The 24,988-nt window shown below is 38.3% G+C and overlaps 1 protein-coding gene across 1 annotated transcript in view; it reads left to right on the top strand.

The window, feature by feature from the left end:
- The window catches only part of kcnh2b (potassium voltage-gated channel, subfamily H (eag-related), member 2b), a 199,506-nt gene that overhangs the window by 90,630 nt on the left and 83,888 nt on the right, over positions 1-24,988 (top strand). The window contains exons 3-6 of the mRNA XM_067486257.1: positions 9,044-9,199; positions 10,105-10,315; positions 10,692-11,023; positions 11,114-11,325. Coding sequence (XP_067342358.1) covers positions 9,044-9,199; positions 10,105-10,315; positions 10,692-11,023; positions 11,114-11,325 — 911 coding nt within the window. The remainder of the gene's footprint in view (positions 1-9,043; positions 9,200-10,104; positions 10,316-10,691; positions 11,024-11,113; positions 11,326-24,988) is intronic.

Genomic DNA, 24,988 nt, shown 5'->3' with positions numbered 1-24,988 from the left:
AGGAATGAATAAGGATGGGAATCATCATTGTGTTAAATAACTGCAGCTCCGGACAAGAAATGACAGTTCTGTCTTGTCGCGCTTATTCCTCTGCCCTCTTCACTGCCCCTCCACCTGCCACTAGGAGATGGGCTTAAATTGACCAGAATCACACTATGTACTCAAATATGATATACACTCTGTACATGAACAACTATGTCTAATTTACACCAGATGTCAAACAAAATGACATGTATATATAAGTTCATTTATTCCTGGGTGTGGTAAAATGTGATGTGCAGTGATTCAGAATGAAGGGTTTTCAGTTTGTCCTTGATTGTGCGTCTCTGTACTTCTGTCAGCTTGGCCGGTCTAGGAGCCATTAAACATTGACATCTGTTTTATCAACATATTTAAATTTGTTCTTGGCACTATTAGTTCATCCTGGCACTGCCCTCTTTTTGATAAGTCATTAAAAAGTCAAGTGTCCCATTGACAGGAGATTTATTTGTGCAGAAAGAGTAGTGCAAGTGCTTCTTGTGCCATTCCCAATATTAATATACAAATTAAGAGCAATGTATAGCCTAATTATTTATTTTAATTAAAATGTAATGTCATCTTTTTTCATGTTAATTAACATGTAGTTTTATTTGCATTTGAAACTGCTGTGCACATAAAACATACTGTACAGTAGAAGTGAATTGAAACATTGTTCCAGATCTTAATGCAAATTTAGATTTTTCTAGATTCAGTGCTGATCAACACTGTGGATTCAATGTAAAACAAATATTTCATTGATCAGTTTTAGAATCCTACACATACAACATCATTGGGTTGCGTTGTTCTTTTAAAGTTAAGCCACTGTCCATAACAGACACATTTATACCATTAAGATTCTGTTTCCTTTTTTTCTCCAAGTGCTTATTGTGCCCAGAGAATGTTCTAGGTGTTTATTAAAAATGTTAATGAATCCTTAATAAGTTATTTAAATTATATGTATATTTATGTCTTTAGCATAAACTTGATCCGGTTTCCTGCTTAAGTCTATACTAGTAGTAACATTGAACAAACTAAAATGTTATATGTGTATATCGTATCAATCCTGTTGGGTTTCATTGAACATGTATGAGATATGATAGCAGTAGAGTCCCAGTGATGCTTTCATGATGTAATTATAAAAAACATGATTGAATGAGATCCTTTAACCTTCAGGCCTCGTGTGTGAATCAGTCTTTTTTCTTAAAAACTGAATCTTAAAACATGTAATTATTTGTTTTAAATTGAATCTCGCTTCTTATAATCACCCAACTCTTGCATAAAGTTTTTTCAACATAAGGAATATATAACTGACTAATGAGTTAATTCGTGTAAGCTTTGTCTATGTTCTGATGATGATCTTTTCTGTGTCATTAAAGCAAACAGCTTTGAAAAGTCCTGACCTGAGCCTGCATAGATACCTGCCATCCATACTGAAATTGGCTTGTATCAGCTTGTGTACGTGTGTCCTTGTTCACCTTACAGTCATGTCCATCGTGCATTTCTGTGATTCAGTACTGACATGTAATTTGTTAATACCACAGAGTGTGACATGAGCAGAGTGGAACAAAGCAGAAGTTCAGCTGACTCTAATGTATGTGTTTGATGCCACAGTGTCAGTGGTAGAGACATTTAGACAGCCTGCCTATTGATCCTCATCGTGTGGCTTATTATTCTGTCACAGAGAGTAAAGGAGCCTATACACACCATCCTGAGGTAGATGTTATACTGTGTGAGTGCTTAGACTGAACTTTGGGGTTGTTTTATGTTCATGCAGCATTGTCCTTTTAAAGTCTTTTTTCTTCTCTCTGTCATAGTTTTGTAGTTCTGTGGTAATGTTTGCAATATCTCTGTAGTGAAAACTAAAAACAGAGGCTGTCGCTAAGAAACACGCTCCAGGCCCTGGGTTTAATCCTGATCAGTAATCTGATCATGGTAACAAAGACAGGCTGTAGCTCAGTTGGTAAGGCACTCGTCCATGGACGACAGGGTCAGTGATTTGACTCTTGGTCCATCACGGCTACATGTTAAAGTGTCCTTCTTAGGATGGTGTACCCCAAGTTGGACCCAGTGGGTGAGGTGAGCACCTCGCATGGCAGTTGACATCATCTGTGTGTGATTGAATCGGTGAATGGGAGGCAACAGTGTAAAGTGATAACGTGAATAAAACACTATATGAGCAGATGATTTTTACATATTCAATGTATAATCAATGGAACATACTTAGATTTATAGTATATGTTATTGAAATGTATTGATTGTGAGAATGTGGACCACAAAAAGTAATGAATCTGAACAGACCAGCCTCTGGGTCTACTCATTCAACATTTCTGCAAGCACAGCCTCCTTCTCTTTGACTCTAAAATGGAAACAAGCATTGGCTCCAAGTAAAAATCTGGAATATTTAGGTCTATTTAATTTACCATTGAAATTTGTCCATAATGTATAAGAGGTTAATCCACCGAACTGCACCCTTATGCATCCAGAGCCTGTGGTCCACCCAGCAGCACATCACATTTTGTTTAATCCATTATACTGTACTGTTATACCCACCAACAAAGTCAGATGTTCCTCAGATAATGTATCTGAGATGTACCACTTTGTACATCTGGCTTTAGGTTTTCAGCCCTTTATCACATGCAAACAGCAAAAGGTCTTGTTTTAACTTTATATGTGCATGTTCCTTTTTTCTTTCTTCTTCTATTTTCTTAATTATCCATTCTGTCATTTGGAAAGGCTGTAGAGGCGAAGACTTAATGAGGGTATGGTAGCAAGCATTTCTCATATACTATACTTACAGTAAGTGATAGTGGGAGAAAATGGGAGTAAATGAAGGCTTTCCCTGATTCTGGCATATGTGATGAGTGTCTTTATATGTTTTGCCATTAAACAAATAGAGGCACAATAGAGCTGGGAGATACTAGCAGAATCAATCAGTGCAATGCAAAAGCAGAAAAAAGGAGTTATGACCTTAACCAATACCTCAACATTTTAAGTGGCATTTAATCCTTTATACTGTATATACACACACTTCAGCTGCTTCACAATTAGTACTCATGTTCTGTCAACAAAGGGCAGAAATAAATACATACAACAGCATTTGATATATAGCATGTCATGGGAAGAGTATAGACACATGTACATAACACCAGGACAGACCATTATGAACTAGCTGCAAAACACAAAAGTTGCAAGTTAGCGACAGCATTTGTCCTACAGATTACAGCTGATTCAGGCTGGTGAATTGTTCTCTCAAGTAGTTTGTACTTTCACTGCTTCACATCCATAATAATTTAAAAAAAGGTGCAACAGGCACACACACACACGTGCACACACACACACAGAAAGGCAAATCTCAAGTGGAAATAAACAGATACGCACCGGTTTATTTTTCCCATTCTGTCATCCAGCTCACTGCCCAAACCTCTCAGAGCAACACACCTGCATTATGCTGCATGGTGCTGTGCTCTGGTGTAGTGTAGCCACATTAATTGCGTGGCTCTGTGTTTAAACACATCAAGCCTGTTTGTGTTTGTGTGTATTAAGATGTGTTTGCACACTATGTATATATAATCCCAGAAGAACTCGAGGGAAGGGTTGTTGTGCCCTGCCACCTAGTGGTTTATCAGGACATTTCCACTTTGTAGATGAAACCAACTGTGTGAGATTGCAACCTGCAGACTAGAAGCCCCTGTAACCCAACCACACAATACTTATTTGAATTCTATATTCAATACTAGTCTAATTTACCACTTCCATGTGCTGTACTGTAATGTATGTGTTGTTGAGTGGGTGTTATAATTATCATAATTACTAGAACCAATAGCAATAATTACACAGAGCAAATAACACCCTTGGGTTAAAACAAAGTAAATCTTGTGATTGTAATTAACTTACCTCCATTGTATACAGCCTGTTCATGCACAGTAATATTTAGTGCACAGGTAAGACATATTGTTGCCTTGCTAACAGTATTAGGCTGATGTTAGAAAAAGTTATCAGTGCGGTGCCTCTTATGATTGCAGGATTCCCTGTGAGCATGATGCAGGGAGAAGTTGGTTGAGTCTTGTTAATGTCATTAAAAAACAAGACAAAATTATATGTAATAATTATTTTGCACCTCCGTCTGAAAATTGCTTTTTTCCCCCGGTGATTATCACGTAAGTCAGGGGAGAAAATCAGAGCTTTGATGCAGCATTTTAACTGCATTCTGTAGCCACGGGATGGTGGTGTCAAATAATTTGTTTAAGCTTTGCCCAGCTGTGACCCTTGATTCAAGGCATGGCCACCAGATGCTTAGCACTGAGCTCCTTTCCCAGATCTGGCCCCAGGAAGGCAAAGTGACACAGCCCAGAATAGTCTGCTTGATTGAGGTTATATAAATTGCTTTTAATATGCAACTCTAAAGTGCCTCAGATTTTATTTTTGTTTGTCGCATTCCTGCACCTCTGTACAGAAGTGAGGAACTGGATGACCACACCATAATCTGTTTTCCTTAAATCGGACACTTTGATCCCAAGTTTGAATCTGACACACACACACACACACACACACACACTTACACAGTTAAAAGACTGCTGTTGCTTCACCTGTTTATCTTTTGTTCAGGATGAAACACTTAAAAGGATAAAATAGATGGTAAAACCTCCTTGACCTTAAGAGTTTTAACATTAAAGGAACTGAGCTTCAGAGCTAAGTATAGTGTGACATCACGTTACAGCCAAATCTGTGTTTACTGTTCTCCAATCTCCTGTCATCTCTTGCTATGAGTTTCCTGAACAGCTAATCCCTCCACCTCATTCCTCTAAACCCACCAACAGCAGTGTCTTGTACAGTCTGTCATGGATTGTAGTGAGTTTCTTTCAAACTGAATGTAGGTCACCCTGTCTGACCCTCTAACTCACTTCATGTGTTTACTTAGGATTTCCTGTATTGCTTCTTTGATTGCCGTCTTTCCTGCCCCGTTAAATCTTTCCCTTTGCATAATTTTTTCCCCTATTTTTACATCTTTCTCTTTATGTTTTGTTCTTTGCCAGCCATCTTTTCATTGTGCTTGCTTGTAGCCAAGGCTTTTACTAATCTCTGATTTTTTCCCATCACCCATCATTGATTGCTTCTTTTGTATGTTTAAGTTTGAATGACCAGAATGACCAATACAGTAACTTGCAAGGGGCCGTTTTTTAATTCCACACAAGCCCTTTGAGATAGTGATGTGATTATTTAACTGTAGAGATTTAGGATAGATCCTGGTCCTTTTCGTGAATGCACTGAAATATAATAATTAAACCATTAATGTTATACTATAGACCTCATATATTATTATCCTGGATAGAGAATATACTGTTCACTAGAAAATAATGTATTCTAATATGTATTATCTTTGGAAATTATATATTTCTGTAAAGATGAATTGGTTAATTGCAGTGTTAATATAAAAAGTTACAAAGTCAGATAGACAAAGGAATGTCTGACTACTGAAACAAGCTCTTAATTTGTCACTTACACAGTGTTACTTACCCCAGGTGAAGCCAGAGTTTACTGCTAACACTTTAACCATTTTGATGTTTAACAGCTCTTTTGACTTTGCCTTTGGACACAATGCATTGTCACTCGACAGTTCATTGTCTACCATTTGCATTTTTTTCGGGGGGGGGGGGTGAGCGTATTGTGATAATCTCCCAGAGCTTTTTAAGTCAGCAGCGCTGAATCAGATTATCAGCTGGTACATGAATTGGAATACGCTCAGAAGGAGCATTTAGATAAAATGGCATTAACTGAACTGAATTCATTTGTGATACTCTCAAACACTTACAGTAGACAGAGACAGCATGATGCTTATCAGTAAATAGGTCTGATGGGCCTAAAATATATACTGTAAGTTTAATGCTTGATCTCCACCAAGGTGCCAAATTCAGGACACACACAGAGTCTGATAAACTCATGCACACACTGATATGTCCTCGAAAACTTAAAAGTGCAAGAAGACACATTGTAGTCATAATTTGATGTGCGTATGCAAGTATGACATCTCATATGTATTTAAAGTAAATGCATATACACTCAGAATTACAGAAGTTAAACATTACAGTGAATGTCCTCAATTCAAAAGAAAGGTTGACAATAAATAATAAATACTTACAATGCATTAGTCTTAAGAACAATGAACTGAAGTTAAATCCTCTTGCTGACATTTAATCCTACAGTGTAGGGTGTGTGTGACTGGTCATGCACAGACATATACCACGGGGCTTAGGATCACAACTGAAAGATTTACACTCATGGCTTTCTCCTCTTACAGTTTAGCTTGAGAGACTGCTGAATATTCAAGGGTTGCTAGTTCAATCTCTAGGACTGACGGTCTGTATAATAAATTATTTCGGTTTTATGTTGCTCATACAGTAAAAAATGACGGTGGAAATATCCAAAATCTATTTACTTTTTGACTGAATATAAATGACAATGAATATGTTTTTTCATAGTCCTTGAAGTCGTTTTACTGTAACTTCATTCACACTTTCTGTGTAAATAAATCTGGTCATAGAAACAGCCAAAAACCTTTTGACAACATGTGACACATGTCTGCAAGTTGACCCTGCCTGAGCAGGGTGCTGCAGAGCTTTGTAAAGCAGCTTTAGACAAATACACTGTTACTGGCTGTTAATGAAAACAGTGATGAATGGACTGGACCTAATAGATTATGAATGAACATTAGACTGGGAACCTACCTGCGCATAGGCGTATGAGCATGCACACAAACTGACACACATACACACATGCTGCTAGATATGGACAGATGGTGTAATCCTTTAGTTTTCCCAGTGTTTCATATTTTTTCTCCTCCTGTGTGGATTATGTTGTTGTCCAATCGGATTTCTGCCCACTCTCTGGCGATGATGTGAGATGAATGACAGGCAGTGGGTGGGTGAGTAGGACAGACATGAAGTAGACATACTGTAAGGCGGCTTGTACAACAAACCGTGCTGGCTGTAAGTGCTCTGCACTGCCCGGACCACTGTGGCTGCTGGGTCTCCCCTGTCCAGGTAAGACACTGCAAAGAGCAAGGCCAAGTATGCTACTAAATAAGAGACCACCTATTTAACATTAAAAGATGACATAAACCTGCAGCTAAAGTATCCATGTTTGGCGTGGAACAAATATTACAAAGTAGTTTGATAAAAGAAATTGAATCTCAAAAAGCTGACGTGGGCTGTGAGCTTTTATTTTGACATTGCAAACCGGCTGCATTTCATTGTAGTGAGGTTTTATTAGAAGAAGCGGCGTAAGGAGATGCTGTGTTTAATGGGACACATTTAATTGGATTTAAAGGATCTATAACGTGATAACAAGACTGTGACAAATCATTTTGACAGGGTTCGTTCGTCCTGAAAAATATATGAAAGCTATAGCGAAGTAGAGAAACATCCTTGATATTGTCTTTGTCTTTTGCCAGGAGCGCACTGTTACAAGTTAGAGCTGGTGTAGGAGGGTTGAATGCCCCACAAAGTCGTGGGTATGTGAATGCACCCAAACGGAAAAGCACGCGCCTGATAAAACCTCTGAAAATTTGTTTTTTCCACAAAGTGACGTATTTAGCTGGACAGACAAATTCAAACATTGTTTATCTGGAAACGAGATTAACAACTTAACAATTATATCCCCCAGCCAGCTGGAGCATTTTACAGTTGATGTTAATCCGGTAAATAACAATTTATTGACAATTGCGCTAAGCTAATGTTAGCACTAACGTGACAAGTAGTTGGAAGATGCTTGCTAGCTTGTTTTACATGTTTGTTATTTGAACATTGTGTGTGTTGGAGCTCGATGAAAGCCCGTAAGTTTTAATTTAAAGTTATGTTTTAATTTAAAGTTATTAATTTAAAGTAGGAAATAGTCATTATAGCCAATGTGGCTCATCCACCGAAACGGGATGCATGGAAATGGATGGGACTCACATAACGTTAGCGGTAACTAGCTCAAAGTAACATTATGTAGTGCTGCATTTGTCTGCATTTTACAACTTTGAATTAAAAAAAAAAACCGGTTACCAGGTCGTAAATTGAATAAGGTGTCACAAATCCAAAGCACTGCAACTCCCCCTGTTCATTTAGCCAAGAGTTAACACGTTTACAGTAAGTGCAGAGGTTTTTGACCCAGATGTGGTCCATTGTTGCCTGGGTGGGAAAAAGAGGAGTGAAATCTTCAGAAAAAGAATAAAAGTTTACTGCTCTAAAACAGTTATTCAGTGTATTTAGCAGGTTAGTTGTTCTAAGAATCTGTAAGAACTTGAGACATTTTCTTCTCTGAAGTTTGTATCACTTTTGTCTGTTTGTTCATTTAATCTCAGTCCCTAAATGTTTCCACAGAACAAAATGCCTCTGAGTTTACCGTTATGACCTAGATTATCATGTTCACTCTTAAAATGTTCCATTATGTCAAAGCGTTAACATTTTATACAACTTTGAGTTTATCAGTAGGGTAGTTCACATACTACCCTTAAAAATTGCTTGATTTTGTTGTTGCTGACTTATTTTAAATATATAGGAAATTACCTTTCTTGAAAATAGGACAGGTATTTATAACCTGTTGCCTAATGTGAAAACAAATATAGATATAAAGTTTAAAATTACATTTTATGTGCCAGATTAGCTTCTGTTCCTCATGTAGAAGAGAATGTTCAGATACATATTTATCAAGAAGAAAGAATGAAAAGGTGTGCGCTTGAAAGTGGCCTTATTTAATCGATTGTACATACATGTTTAGAGCCACACAATCACATACTAGAATGCTGACCACAACGCTATTTTTGACGACAGTTTCTACATAGCCATTAATACAATGTTTTGACTTGTGTGTTGTTTATAAGGAATAATTCTGCTTCCCTCCACAATTATGCTTCAACCTCCATTAACTTAACAATGATTGGAGCTTTAAATGCCAATACTTGCGCCATATACATGTACAAAAAAAAAAAACCTTAACCAAATTCAATCTGTCTGACTGAGTTTCATCCATCCCTCTGCCCATGTAGGTCAGTGCCTTCTGTGTATGGTGGATGTGGTGCCAGTGAAGAACGAGGATGGCCTGGTGATCATGTTCATTCTCAACTTCGAGGTCATGACAGAGGAAATACTTCGAAACCGAAAACAGGAGCTTAATCACCGCCTGCCTACCTGGCTTGTCACTGGTAGTTTTTTCTTTGTTGCCTTCTGCTCTTTAGTAACTTTTGGCAGCTTTATAAAGACAGTAGAGACACTTGATAAGACTTTGTGCCTGACATTCACTAAAAACCCCTCTATTAACTGCTAATACAGAAGTATTAATGAGTTAAGTGGGTGCACATAAGCCGGTAAAATACAAAGAAATAAATATTACTGTGTCGATTAAGAAATTGAATCTGAAAATTAACATTTGAATTGGATCTGCGCTTAAATTCCTTGTCCAACATTTCTGTTACATTTAATTGATTTAAATGTACTTTTTTATAAAAGGGGGATGGCCTCAATTCAGTTAGTGAGCAGCGAAAACCATCACTGTAATTAATCTGGACTCATTTCATTGTATTTAGCAGAAAGACCAAGTGGTTCTGAACTTTGCTAAGTAATGTTATTTCTATTAATGTTGCTGTAGATATTTGGGTTGGATTAGGTTACACAGTGTTTTTTTTATTAAATGTTTGTGCACTTACATATCCAGAGGAATAACCCAGGTGACCAGTAGAACAATTATCTAATATTAAGTCTGTCTCTCATTCAAATTCCTTGTTTTTAACATTGCGGCTTAATGGGCTGATGCAAAATCTAATCAATGTTACTGCCCCTCATTCCAGTAGATTATTTTTTGGAACTATATTTTGAAGGTCTGTTAAGCTCAGCATGATGTAGTTCAAATCTCTCTTTCCTAGCGTGACCTCCACTACCTCAAATACACTCCTACTGTATACCCTATGTCTACTCGCTTCTTGTTTTCTCTCTTTTTTCAATAATGTATTTCTGTTTTAAGTTCTGCCACGTTTTAATATTGGAAATCAAACCTGTCCTTCTACAGGCACTGCACCTTTTCATTCACCTCCTCTCCTACTTATCTCCCCAGGTCGCCCACGAGGCTTTAAACTACGTCTTCCCCTGCTGCGCTCCCTGTCCAACAGTAAAGTGTCTCTGGACGACGCAGAGGCCGGTCACATTCCAACTGCTACTCCTCTACCACTGCACCCTGACCACCACAGTCCCGAGGCCTTAGGCCTTGGGGAGTTCCTGCCCCTTCCCCCCTTACCACCAGGCCAAGAGAAAATCAGTGGAAACAGGTAGGCCAAGGACATGTTTAGGACAAAAAGAGATAAGTTATCAGATGCTTCTTTTCTGTAGAACATTAGTCTATTTGTCTTGAACGATTCTCAGCAGTGGAAGGGGTCTATGCACAGCCAACTCAGCATGGTTCAGATATCTAGAGGAATCTAAAAACTTTTTCTTAATCTAGTCTGATAGTCTTGTTTAGTGTTGGTGTGAACTCTTTTTTTTATTAAAGACTAATAACGATTTTCTTTACTTTACTGGACTAATTGACTTTCATCTACCTAATGATGGTTTTTGTCCAGACAATTAGGCTAAAACAATCCTTTAAAAAACAAATGCAGATTTTGAAAACAGCGAAATTCTGTTTTCATGTATTATGCTTGCTAGATCATCTCTGCAGAGGTGGCCAGAGGACCAGCAGGAGGACCAGCACACCCTATTGGGTTCTGAGCCTCCTCAACACCCTCCTCCACTTACTCTACACGGAACCCACCTGGTGGGCCCCCTTACCCAGTCGACGCCGTGCGTAGCGCCACACCACCGCCTCAGCCTCAATCCTGACGCCTCGGGCTCTAACTGCTCACTATCACAAAGTCGCTCACGAGAAAGCTTCCACAGCATGCGTCGTGCCTCGTCCGTAGATGAAATCGAGGCCATGAGGCCCGATTGGGACCGAAAGAACCGGAGAGCAAGTATCCGACCAAGCAGCAGCAGCACTGGTGAGAAAGAGGGAAGAAAAAAAATAGAAGACCATTTCTAGTTTCGTCTTTAATATTTACCTTTTTGTTACCTTGTGTTTGTGCTTGCAGGTGCAGTAAACAGTAAGTCCAACATACTGAACTCCACATCAGACTCGGACCTTATGCGGTACCGCACCATTTCAAAAATTCCTCAGATCACCCTCAACTTTGTGGATTTCAAACCCGATCCACTCATCGCCCTTCCCAGTGGGGAGATGGACATCATAGCTCCCTGCAAACTCATTGACCGGACGCATAATGTCACAGAAAAAGTCACACAGGTAGGATATGGTTCATGCGTGGTCTTCGTGATGTAAGATGCTGTGCTTGTGCTATTTGTGAAGGTTTCGTTATGTCTGAAAAAGTCTGAGCTGCTGAGATATTTCAATCAGTCCAGACTGTATTGCTTTTTCTTTTCTTTGCTGTAGTTTAGACCTTACTAAACAGGGAAATAAGTATCTAAAATGTATCCTTCTGTGCAAGCAAACAGTATTCATGTGTACATTTTCTCTATGACAGAGATATAAAATATAATTCAATTAACTCCACTAGGCTACTTTTATTGCCATAATTTGACAAGTATTCCTGGTGAGATAATGCTTGTATCTAGCTCAAGTGAACGTGAATAAGACTGATTGAGTTCTGATTAAATAATATTGATGGAAAGTGGAGTGGCAGCATTCCAATTAGCCATAATTGAGTTAGGGAGTAACAAAGTGAAGGTTGTGTAGGACATGTCGTGGAGCAGTGCTTTCATTTGCTCAGATTATCACATGCTTCTATTATCACATGCTGCCATTTCCTGGCATTGACAGAGCAGCATCATCTCACTCACCCTAATTGCTTAAAAAAAAAAACACTTCTCTGTGTAGGTGTTTTGAATTTCTGTCTTACATAGTCAGCACCTGCTTTCCAGTACACTGCATACAGTGCTACTTCCTATAAGCTGGATGCATTTGGGCTGCATAAAATAAAACTGCAAAAGGATCTAAAGCAGTGGATATCTTTGTCCAATGTCCAAATGTTTGTCAAAAATGTCAGCAATGGTTCTATGAATTCCAGGACTGTTGAGATCTAAGTTAAAGATTATATATTTCTGGATTCACCACCTATGTTTTTTGTGTTTTATTACTGTATCTGCTAAAAAAGTATTTTGTCAAAATAATTTCATTAAGGATACACAGAGGAGGCAATCATGTGTGACTTTAGTAAAGAAGGACGCTTCTTTGCTTTTATCATTTTATCAAGGTACGAGGTCTTGCACACACAAGATGCCATATTTAGCAAACAAATAATGAAGAAACCTCAAATTGTACTGTATATACGCTTTTTTGGATGCTATTGCTGGTTGGGGCAGGACTTTGCTTAGAGAAATTGTAACACCAAGAAAGTAGTTTTCTAAGAAGAATATTTTTGTCTACATGTGTATAAGAGCCTTTTTAATATGAGAGGAAGACATATTTCACAGAACAAGGATACTAGGATGGTCTATAACAGAGCAGTATTCTTCCATAGTACAGTGTGTTGTGGGTTTTTGAGCCATTTTCATTGGCTGACCAAAGCCAAAAGAAATGCTTAAGCCTATAAACATGTGCCTCTACTAGCAGATCAAATGTGGCTCATAGTTTCTCAAATCAACTGGTAGAGGTGAATGAATGTTTACTCTACACATCTGCGCCCTAGCTTCAGCAGTGATTTGTCACACTGATTGCAAATTTAAAATCTCATCTGTCTCTTCCCCATCGATTAATCCGTTTAAAGCCCACATTTACTGTGTGCTTCATATGAATTTGATGAACAGCAGGCAAAACAATTATGGCAAGAATTGTGCCATAAATGTTAAAAATGACTGCTGCCTGACATCTCTCATCCCTAAAGTAGAGTGACGGGGTATAACAGACCATTGTAAATCAGATTTGTCCTGTGTTTTTTATGCTGTATTTCAAAATTAATAATGATTGGATATTCTTGAATGACTCTTTTTTTGTTGTTGGAAAGAGCCCTAGACTACTACAGGATAAATCCAGGGTTTGTGTTTTAAGTGCATTTTAGTTTTTATTGCTCTGTCTGGATCATGCATTTGTTTTTTTAGCAGATTATGTCAATTTTAGATTTGAAATTTCAGTTTAGCCAAGTGATTTGGTCTCTCTCTAATCATACCAACATAGGTAAGACTCTGGGGTCGGTTATGGGTTCTATTCCATGCAAACCAACGTGTCTAGCAACTGTGTTTGATAGGGTTGGTTTGCTAATTGTCAAAGGTGTCTGCAGAGCAGCCCACTCAAGGTTCTTCTTCACTATGTCCTCATTTTTCCTTTAGACTTAATTTTATAGAATTTTCTTAGAAGATGGAAAAACGAAATGAAATGCATTATAACCGCATATACAGACATCCATCTAATGTTTAACCAGTCTTTTGTACCATTATATCAGCGATAATATATGCATTTCAAATTTTTAAATTATTAAAATAGAAGGCAACAGACTGAGAAAAGAAGAGAGTTCTAGAATCTGCTGCTTTTAAGCTGATTGCAGTCATCATTGCAATCTGTGCTTCCATTTTAAAGCGGCAGTCTTTGATCGGTGCAGCACACGCTTGAGAACACAGGTTCAGTTTAAAAGGTTTTATTTTAAGAGCAGTTGCATTATTAGCTGTGGCCTGAAGATGGCAGCTCTGATTAGGTAGTGAGAGGGCAGTCTTCAGCAAACCCTCAAAAGGGCAGAGAAGACTATGTTGACAGGGTAAGAGAAAAAAGTGACACTCTGAACAACTTTCAGATATTCTCTCTGATTAAGAATGACTCTTGACATTGTCCATTTATTCAGTTTTTCTGTTCTTGTAAATAGGTGGGCTGTAAATGCTACCGCTCCCTTTGAATGCTTAAGTGTAAGCACTCAAACTGTCTGCTCATTTTTGACACGACAACAGTAAATAGTAAATGCATCTGGTTGAGCTTTTGCACCTGTGGCCAATAATCGACACATTACCCATTCTAATAAAGGGTGGGGAATAGGATGATGGATAGACTGAGAGAATGCTAAGAAAGAGAGAGATCATCAGTGGTTGGAGAGACTTAAAGGTCTGAGTTCAGAGCACTGAACCGTGTACACCCTTTGGTGACATGGCTTCTGTAATCATGGTTATTTTATATATGTGACACTCGATTAGCTGCACAAGCTGCAAGAACACTGAGCTTGTCAAATACATCTTCACAGTGAAACACACAAGAGCAGTGGATGGCACACACAATGCTTAGCTACAAAGTGGTAGGAATCATCTCCATGTCCTTAAAATCTATAGAGAATAATTTGTATTTGATGTTAAAGGTTTGGTGCACAGGTTTGTCAATTAATAGTGTCCTATCATATGTAGTTGTAATTGAAACAGATGCAAATCCAGAGGACATCATGAGCAGACCTGCAGGCCTGCATCTTACAGCAAAGCATGCCCACACAAGAAAATGGTTCTTATTTTTACATTTCATCATAGTAATTAATGGAGTAATTATCAGCAGATATGTTGGATTGTGAATGTGGTTGTTATATGGCCAGTGGTCTCCTAACTTGATTGATTCAAGCTATGATGTTCTGGATGTGTGCTTATTGCCTAATAAAGCGCTGTTCAACTGCAGAGGAAACAGCCACACTGCGTGTCTTCATGAAGTACCAACAGCTCTGTTGCTTTACTATAATGACTATCAAATTCAATGTGTTATTCTGTAAAACTAGTTTAAAACTATAATAATGTGTTCTGCTTTTATTTATATACAGTTGAGTGCAAAACTTTGCATTTCCTTACTTTGAAATGGCAAAAGGAATAAAACAAAGATTATTTTTTCATTACCATAATCTTTAATGCACATTTGGATAGTACAACTGTTCCTTCATGAGGAGTAACAAAAATGGTCAAGGAGGGTATAAAAAGAAAATTGTAGTGTGATAAGAAAATTAGATAATTGCAAAAGTTCGTATCCCCCTTGATATGTTCTCTAATACTTGCATGTCCTCCTTTGCCTTCATAGCCTCCTACAATCTTATTTGGTATCCTCTGAGCAGTGTTTGTATCCCTTCAGGTGTAATTTTAGCCCTTTCTTCCTGGCATAATTGTTTCAAGTCTATCACATTACTTGGTTTTCTGCCATGTACAGCCTTCTTCAAATCTATCCACAGGGTTTTAATGATATTGAGGTGTGGTGAAAGGTAAAGCTCATCGTAAGCGACTCGCTTTATTTATTGTTAAAACATTCCTGAGTTGACTTTGCTTTGTTTCTTTGCTTATTGCTGGCTTCTCCAACAGTTTAATCACCAATCTACGACTAGTCCCTGAGATCTCCAGAACACCAGAGGTGCATCCTGGCCGGCCGGCCAGAACTGCACACAGGCGGTGTCGAGATTGTAAACAAAAGCGCGGGGAGCGTGGGGGGCTAAAAGCTAAGCTACAGCTAACATCGCACTGGCTTTCTTTGCCCAGCATTTTCCTCTCTAATGTGCGGTCATTTGTGAATAAGATGGACAAAATACGGCTCTGCATCGACAACAGTAAGAGCATTACGGAATGCAATGTCCTGATCTTCACGGAAACATGGTTACACGGAGGAGTACCCAACAATGCTGTTAAGCTTGCCAGACGCTACACACTCCAGGCAGATAGGAGGGCAGATGGCTCTGGTAAGATCAGCGGTGGAGGACTGTACATTTATGTTAACAAAGCTTGTTGTACAGACTCATCTAACGTAACGATTCTCGTGGTTAAATGTGGGCCTTTTTATCTGCCGAGAGAATGCACTTCTACCATTATTTTTAGGATTGCGAACTTCACTTTCGCCTTCAGGCTTTTATTTTGCAGTCACTTGCTGTTTCGTCCCTTCAAATTTACGGTACTTCACTAATTACTGGTAATCTTTTTCACCTGCTCTCACTCTCTGGGTTATATACCTCCTCAGTTCCCTTTACAAAGCTGTTGGATTGTCTGTAGTTTCACTGCGACATTCCAGCCCTCACTGAGTTCATGGTACCGGTGATCTATCTACGGCTTGGACCAGGCCAAGTTTACTACCTGACACTGCCTGCCGCCTTGGTTTTGTGAGTGATATCATGCTATGATTCTCATGTTGGTCCATGTTGTGAACCAAGTTGATTAGCACAGGAGGGTTTTCATGTATCTTTGTCACCAGGGTGTTTTATAAGGAGCCCAGGGTTGAAGGAACAAATTTTCTCTAAGTACTTTATGTTGTTGGAGCTTTCTTGCTAACTGTGTCACTAAAAGTGGTTTTTGGAGTTTCTTACAATCAGGGATTTGACACTCACCACTGCTGTTAACTACACACTCACTACCAGGACTGTTACTGTTCCACGGATCCAGAACACTGCACCTTCCACTGAGAATTACCCACCACTGTTTCTTATCATCTTGTCAAGTCAGTCATTGCAGCATCAAAGGATTTATTTCTACTGCCAAGACCTTTCTCTACTCTACCCAATAATCACCTGCTTTGCCTATAGATTCTGCTCTCCTCCCCATTCAGTCTAGGAAGTCTTGTTTATTTCACAATCCAAATCCCACAAATCATTGCTAGGTTACTCACTCATTTTCTCTTTGATAGCCTAGAGCACAGCACCATGTAGTCAGTTGGAGGGCCTACTACATCTCCACCCTGCTTTTGCTAACTTCCTTTTAATAAAACAGAGCTGTTGTGTCTGGCACAAACCAATTAAAACCAATTAAAGTTGTAACTGCAGCCTATATCCCCCTTGATGCTAATGCTAAGATAGCTATGAAGAAACAAGGCTGCTGGCCCCAATGGCACCCCCCGGCCACATGCTTAGGGCTGCTCAGCCCGCTGAGGTTTCTACAGACATTTTCAACCTCTATTACCCAAGCGGCTATACCCACATGCTTAAAATCCACCTCCATTGTGCCACTGCCAATACACTCCACCCTGAAGTGCCCTCCAAGTTGACCACTAAACTTTAAGATCTGGGCATCAGCTTGTCTGTTAATGGATTCAGGTCTTTCTGACCAGCAGACCTCAGCTTGTCAGGTCAGGGCAGACCTGCTCCACCATCACCCTCAGCATCGGTGTACCACAGGGTTATGTGCTCAGCCCGTTCCTCTACTCCTTCTTCACCCAGGACTACAGACCTGTGCATGGCTCCAACTCCATCAAGTTTGCAGATGAAACAGGGGATCTGTCACATTAGAGACAACAATGAGTGCTTACAGAGAGGAGGTACAACACCTGGCTGTGTGGTGTGCGGATAATAACCTGCTCCTTAACTCCACCAAGACTTAAGGATCTCATAGTGGTCTTTAGAAGGGATAATGCATGATGACCCCATCCACATCATTAGGATGGCTGTTGAAAGTGTCTCCTGCGCATAGATTGAACTGTATCCATTTCACACACTGGTCTAAGTCCTCATTCATTTCACTTATTTATGTACTGAATATTATGCATTAACTTAATACACAGCACTGTCAGTTCTTTATTCTGTTTTGCATTATTCTTAATGTAATGGTACAATTTGCACATACTGATTTGTAAATAAGTGTTTATAGTTTCTTCTGAAACTATAACATCTGATACACACATTTGTCTGTATATCTCCCATCTGTATATTAGCTGGCCGTAGTATTTCCATCTATATGTTAGTCTATACTACTAATGTAACCCATGACAGTGTCTCTCTCTGCTGAGTGAGTTCATCACTTTTATGGCGATTGCTCGTCTCTTGTCCAGTATATAGTCTGTAGGTGGCACTCAGCTTACACTCAGTCACAGCACTTGGTGCATGTGCAAATCCTCATAATTTACCAGTAGTACTGTATTTGTACACCAACAGTGTAGTGGAGTAGAAGATATATCCAGTATTATTCAAGAGGAATGAGAACAGCAAACATTTCTCAAACATAAAGTTTCAAGGAACCTAAATATGTTGTAGGTAATCTGGCCTGATCTGAGTCTTATTGTTTTTGTCTTTTCTTTCAAAGCCTCACCAAAAAAGAAAATCTAGGCTTATATGCGGTGTTCTATCACTGTTTGTGATCACATCAATTTAACGATGTTCAGTTTAAATCCCCTACTTCATTTTTAACTCCGATGTAAAAAATGGTTTTACCTGGGAAATACTATAGCCTGCTAGTTTTTTTAAAAAAAATATATTTTTATATATTTAGTATATTTTATAAATTCAGGCATTAATTATTTTGATAATGCATGAAATATTCAGCTGGATGAGACTGGGTGGAGTCAAGAAGTATTTTCTGATCCAGGGAGAAAAAAAATAATTTAGGACAAAGGCAAAATTAATTTGATAATGATAATTGACTTTATGTGAACTTCGATTAAAAAAACGAGGCAGCATCGTTCCCTTAATTAATTAAATTATTATTATTTTTTTTTGTCCTTTCGGCTCAGGGTCAACACAGCGGATCGTTGTCTGCATGTTGATTTGGCAATTTTTACACCGAATGCCCTTCCTGACCCAACCCTCTCCATTTTCTACCGGGCTTGGACCGGCACTGCACAGCTGGGGATGGGAATGGGCTGTTAGGGCTTCAGTGTCTTTCTCAAAGACACTTCAATATATAGCTGGGACCAGGGATCGAACCACTGACCCTGTGGTCCCTGGACGATTTGCCTTGCATCGCTCCATTAATAATGTCTTCATTCATTCAGCTTTTCGCTGCTAAAGCATAAAATGTGCATAAAAGTTCTGGAGCTGTGTTGTCCATGTAAATAAACAGTTCTCACACCAACAGATGTGTATGAACTGGCTTTAAAAAGAAGATTATTGCAAGATTATTGAATACTGTTAATGTTGCCGGGGTCTTTTTACCGGCTTTATTTCTTAGGTCTTTTGCCATTAAAGGATGAAACACTAATGCTGGATCTTGACTTGCACATAAAGGAGTGAGCTGGTACGGAGATTAGTAAAACCTATTTCCCTGCCATGAGAGATATCTGAAATATCTATAGATATTGACATAGAAAATGAAAGTAACACAAAGTGCCCCCCCCAACACCCACTGTTTTCTGTCAGTACACAGGTAAAATTTGTATGCCAGTCTACAATTCAGTATTGGAGGAGAAGTCAGATTATTCTGCTGCTGCATGTAATGCAGATTTCTAGTAACCAGAGTGAAAGGCTAAATGAGGGATAGAGAATTAACGGGATGATGCTGCCCATCCTCCGACTCAAATCAGCGCCCATAAAAATCTAACTTTTTTTGTGTAACTGCAGAATAAATTACTTATGGTGAAAATTCAAGATAAAAATTAATTTCAAGGGTTTCCCCTGTTAAATTATGTGAATAAGAACTGTATTTGATAGTGACATCTTTACAATTCCAACAACTGTGATAATTTGGGGTAAACAAAAGTGACACTTCAGCTGAGTGATCCTGAGATAGTGGAACAAGCTACAGACTCTGCAAGTTCAGCATCCCCACTCCCAATATTCAAAAACCCTGAAAACACAACTTTTCAACACCTATGCACTTAAATCTTGGGGGGAAAAATAAGTTCCTTTCTGCTCTTTCTTGCACTTGCATCTCATGAATTAAAAACACAACTTCTGATAACACTTTGCTATGATATTTTCTCTTTGACGTTTTATTTTTGCTGCCTTGTGTCTGAATAAAGGCACAAGCCAAATGACAAAAGCAAAGCACCATCTTTTGGGGCTACCTTTGGATTTGCATGAAAGGGGCTTAAATGGGGGTGGTTACTTTGAATCCCAAATAATTCAACTTCTCAGCAGACCATCAAATCTTCTTCCAAAACTCATTTTGTTTGTTCACATGCATCTGAGCATACTCCATGTGTGAGGCCTTATGTCTACATACTGTTGTTTTTGTTCCGGGGGGTGGGCTATAGCCTAACCCAGCTGTAACTGGGGGAGGGCTGGGTATCTCAGGGCCAACACAGACACACCTACAGGCAACTAACATGCATGTCTTTGGACTGTGGGAGGAAACTGGAGTACCTGGAGGAAACTCACATAGGCACAGGTATTTAGTAATGCATTTATTAAATCTATTTAACAAACTAGATTTATTTTTCAGCACCTTAGCATCTTTCCATTGAAAGCAGTTTTCTTCTTTATGAAAGACTTACTGTAGGACAGTTGCTATAGACTGACTAAGTGAACATGAATTCCTTTCCTAAACGGCATAATCACATAGATATAAATGTAAAATCTTTATGAAAATGGTCCAGACATTAATCACTGGGTCAAGTTTAAAAGAGAAAAGAACATAGTAATTAACTATCACTCACTGATTCTCTGTCCTCCTTGCTGATGTGATTCATTGCTAAACAGGTACAGCTGACAGAGGGAGTGGCAGCTGTGAGTGTAAGGGAGCTGCTGTCTAGGGGAAGTAAGGTGAACTAGTGCATTTCTAAGATACTATGTTAGGCAGAGCATTATTGTTACAAAGCTTTTGTATTAACATGTCCATAGCAATTAATGAACAATCTTTCTGTGGTAATACATAATACATACACCTCACTTCTCAGCTCAGCTGCGCCCCGAGCCAGACAGATACAGAATGGACGGACTCAATCTTTAACACTATAACTATTTCAGTTTAGCTAATCTCATTCACTGTTCTCTTCGAGTGGTAATAAAAGGTTTACAGCCAAATTACATTATGCTCAAAAAATGTTATGTAAACTGCCAAGAAAAAGTTTGGAAACGCATGCACACTTTTATATTACAATTTTTTGTTAGTTTTGGTCATTACATGGTTGTAAATGAAACACAAAATACATATACACAAAAAAATATTATTTTAAGCATAGTTTAGCACAAAATAACGGTCAAAGTCAATTTAGATGTTAAACTTTACTTTCATCAAAAAAAACAAATCTATGTCATTGTATTCAATAGGTTTGACAGATATTCCGGTGGAATTTTCTCCAAGGGCTTTTGCAGACCTTCCATAAGTCTGCTGTGCTGAACTCTTTGCTCTAGCTTCCTCATACCAGCGCAGTGGGGTTCAGATCTGCTGATTGAACTGACCAAGCCTACACCAAAAGTGTTCCAGCAGCTACTTTGTCCTCCACATAATTCTTATACAACCAGGAAATGCTTGGGGTCATTGTCTTGTCAAAATAAGGTAATCAGTCGTTGGCATCCCTCTTCGGTATGGAGTGGTATACACGCTTATTAAGGATAGCTGTCTTCTGTTTGTGCATCTTGGCTTACTGCAACTCTTTCTTCCGATTTGCCAGCATCAGTCGGGCTTTTTTCTTGGCAATTCTACCCATGAGGCCAGCTGACTGGAGTCTTATATCACAGTGTCTGTGCACATGGGTTTCTCTCTTGTTTTATTTAATGAGGCAGCCAATGCAGGAGCAGTTTTATTTATTTTAATTTGAATCTAAAGAAATGTATTGGCTGTATAAACTATATGGATGGACTGGTTTCTAAGGAAAGCTGATTTTGTTTGGCCATTTTCTGTTTTAATATACACTGAAAATGACAGGCCACTCCCTCTATGGAGGAAAAGTAAAAACAAGAACTAAAAAATAAAAACTAATAATAATATTGGTTTACTGGACATGCACTTATTTTAACATGTTTTAACTCCTTGGAGGGACATACAAGATCAATTTAAGAGCATTAAATTTCAGATCAGTAGAATTCCATGAATTTGTCAGGAGATTATTGATGAAGGTAAAGTTTAACATGCAAATTGGATTAAATCAGTATTCTATGCTCAGATATGCTTAAAAAATGAATTGTGTTTTTGTGTGTTTTAACATCCTTTACAGTTTCACACGTCACATGTAGTTAAGAAAAGTAGAAAACATCAGGTTGGTACTATTTGAGGAGAAAGTCTTCTGTGTGATGGACTTTAGGGGAATTTAAACTAAACCTATGTTTAGTTAAAAATATAACAGAGACTTTGATCAAAGTTAATTTCCCCTGTGTGGAAATACTTGATTCATGTTTGTTAGTGACTGCAGCACCTGTTATTCTATTACCTAAAATGCCTACTAGTCAAACTCTTATGCATATGCATAAGCTCTCTAAATAGTGTATGAGGTAAATGATTCAAAAACAGTCATTTTTAGCAGTGTCACATGTTTTTGCTGCTAAAGGGTCATGGGTTCAGGGCTGTAAATGTGATGCTGCGGTTGTTTGGGTGACAAGAGCACCTTTAACAAAGTTCCACAGCAGGGCAGTATCCATAAAAAAAGACAGAAATGAGTACAAATTAGAGTTTTTATGGCCTGTAAATGAAATGTTCTGTAGTCCTACTAGAGGAAACGGTTTCAGAGTCAATTTTGACACATTTTGTGTGTTACCTTTTGTGAAGGAACACGTGGAACATGGGACAAGGAACATGTGAGGACAGTAGTTGAAAAAACTTTAGCAGTTTCCAATGCAAAACTGACAGTTCAATGGTCTGGAATAGAGAAGAGTCTGGAAGATTGTGACGCACTCAACCTGCAGGACAGTAATTTAGCTGCCCGCTCAGTGGCTCTGCTTCTATACTTCAAATTGATTGAGTGCTTCCACGATGTGAGTTCAATGGCCCACAAAGAAGGAAAGCGTGTTGTCAGAGTTAACTCTATAGATTCAGATATACACAGTGATAGCTATACTGTCTTGGTTTGTCATTAAATAGCATTTATAGACACATTTTGACACCTTGGATGCTCAAAGCTTTGTTTCTTTTTTCTTTGCTTGCTCACAGAGTGTTGCAACTCTTTTGGATCACACACCATGTCCACATAATTTGTGTGAGTTAAAGTGTAGGATGAAGTACACATTATAATAAATAATAATTCTGTAAAGCAGCTACTAAACTATCATTCAATTCTCTGTTAATAAAGCACCATCCCCCCTAATCAAACTGATTCCTGAAAACCACTGAACAGGTTACATGGAGGCTGGTGTACTTGGTGTCAAGTCCAGTTTAGTTGAACTTCGACTACATAACCTAGTAAAATCAGGACAGGTTGTGCCCTTCTGGTTTGGGCTTTTAATAATGTTACACTTGCATGTTTAGTATGTCATAAAATTTGTAGATTGGATTAGCCTGAATGTTTTTAACATTTATATCACTTTCTTATAGCCATAAGATGTAAAATCAGTCACACAGAGTACAGTGTAAACTTGTTAAATGTTGTCCTGTTTTGTATTTAATTCATTAACCTTAATACAGTACAAAACTTGCAATGTGTAATGTCAGAAGTGACTTTGAAAAAGTCATCCATGTTGAACAAATGTGTTAATTCTCAAGGAGCTAATCTATACCTAACTAATCTATTTTTCCCGCCTTCATTCATACAACATAAAAGACATTGATTTGGCCATTTGTAACGCTCTATATAACATTAGTAGGTTATAAGTAAATCTTGGCGTGTCTTTCAAAAGACACGATAACACAATTGCATGAGGACATTCACAACTGATTTTTGTTAATCATGGTAAATAGGGTAGAAAAAGTTTTAATAACTGCAACTTTAGTGTAAAGTGGGATGAGTTCTAAGTAGGGGTGGGAACGTTAGCAGTACTTTCTTTAAGGTATGCACGTGTTCAGAAGTACTACTGTAGGCTTGAGGCTTATTACAGACTGAAAAAATAAGTAATAAGTAAAAATAAGTAAATTTTAAGTAATAAAGTGTTAAAAAAGGAAAATCATAACAGTCATATAGCCAATTATTAAACAAAACTTAGGAAAACTCTTAATTTGAATTGATGAATGAAGCAAACAAAATTGCCTTCCTGTGATGCAAAACTATGGTATGCAATCCACATGTGCAAATTGATTGATAAGACTATTAAATGCTGAGATAGATCTAGTTCGGCTGAGCTGCAATTGTATTTCTACTTTTACATCTACTTTATGTGATGCCAAAGTGCTGTGTGTGTTCTTTGTTTTTTTTTGCTCTGCACTGGTGAATGTTTGTTTAGAAGCACAGCTTGTTTCCTATTTGCTTTGAAACTGATAAATAACACTTCACTTTCTGTGATAAATGTAATTAAAGTAAAATGTTAGTGTGGGTGGCTGACCACCTTTTTGCTGTCAGTAATTGACTGTGAGGTGTGGAATTTTAAATGTATTCAGGAAAAGGTTTTATATGCAACTATGTGCACTGTGCAAAATAATTTTTGCTTGGAGTAGGTGTCAGATGAGTCTGAACAGTTAAAGCATGTTCGCCCATTCAGTGCAGCTATTTTCATCTCATCAACATCCTTTTTTCTCTCTCACAAAAACAAAGAAAATGATCTGGTAAATTATAAAACTAGAAACAGACTCGTGGTGCATTATATAATATTTTTGGATCTTGTGTATATATTATCTGCATTATATTATATGTTGTGCTGACATAGCATTCTCTTTGCTGGCTCCAGATTTCTCAGATTTTCAGTCAGTTTCCATCTGCTGCCTTTTGTTATGTACATGTGCTGTTGGGGGAGGGTGATTAAAACCTGGTTACGCCTAAACTTGGCAGGGAAATTGGCGTTCGACGTGAGATTTCTATCGGCTTTTCCGAATGCCCTACCACCTTTTCTGAAACTTTCTCCTTTATGTGAAAGTTAAGAAATTAGTTCCCTTGAGAAAGCTCCTGGGCTCCAGCGTTACTGTTGTTTCATCCCTAAATGGCTAAAGACTTGGTAAATAGAGCCAATAAAGAGACCTGGGCAACAAGATTGCATCAATTAACTGCATGAGTCTTATTTGTTGATGGAAGAGTGTTGGATTAAAACAGCTTATTTACATGGTAAACATAGCTCCATAATTATGTACATTTGATGCTACTGTATATAAGTGAAAGGCTGAATGAAAGCAGAGCTTATTGAAGGAGCGGTGCTGCCTGGTTTTTTTAATTAAAGTCCAATTAAAGTCCGACTGAAAACAAAACTAACACACAGTGTGTAGTAGCAACAAAATGAAAAGAGAAAAGAAGTCAGAAAGCAGTG

This window comes from Channa argus, chromosome 19, assembly GCF_033026475.1.
Source record: "Channa argus isolate prfri chromosome 19, Channa argus male v1.0, whole genome shotgun sequence".
In the NCBI taxonomy this organism is placed as follows: Eukaryota; Metazoa; Chordata; class Actinopteri; order Anabantiformes; family Channidae; genus Channa; species Channa argus.
This window is presented reverse-complemented; position numbering and strand designations above follow the sequence as displayed.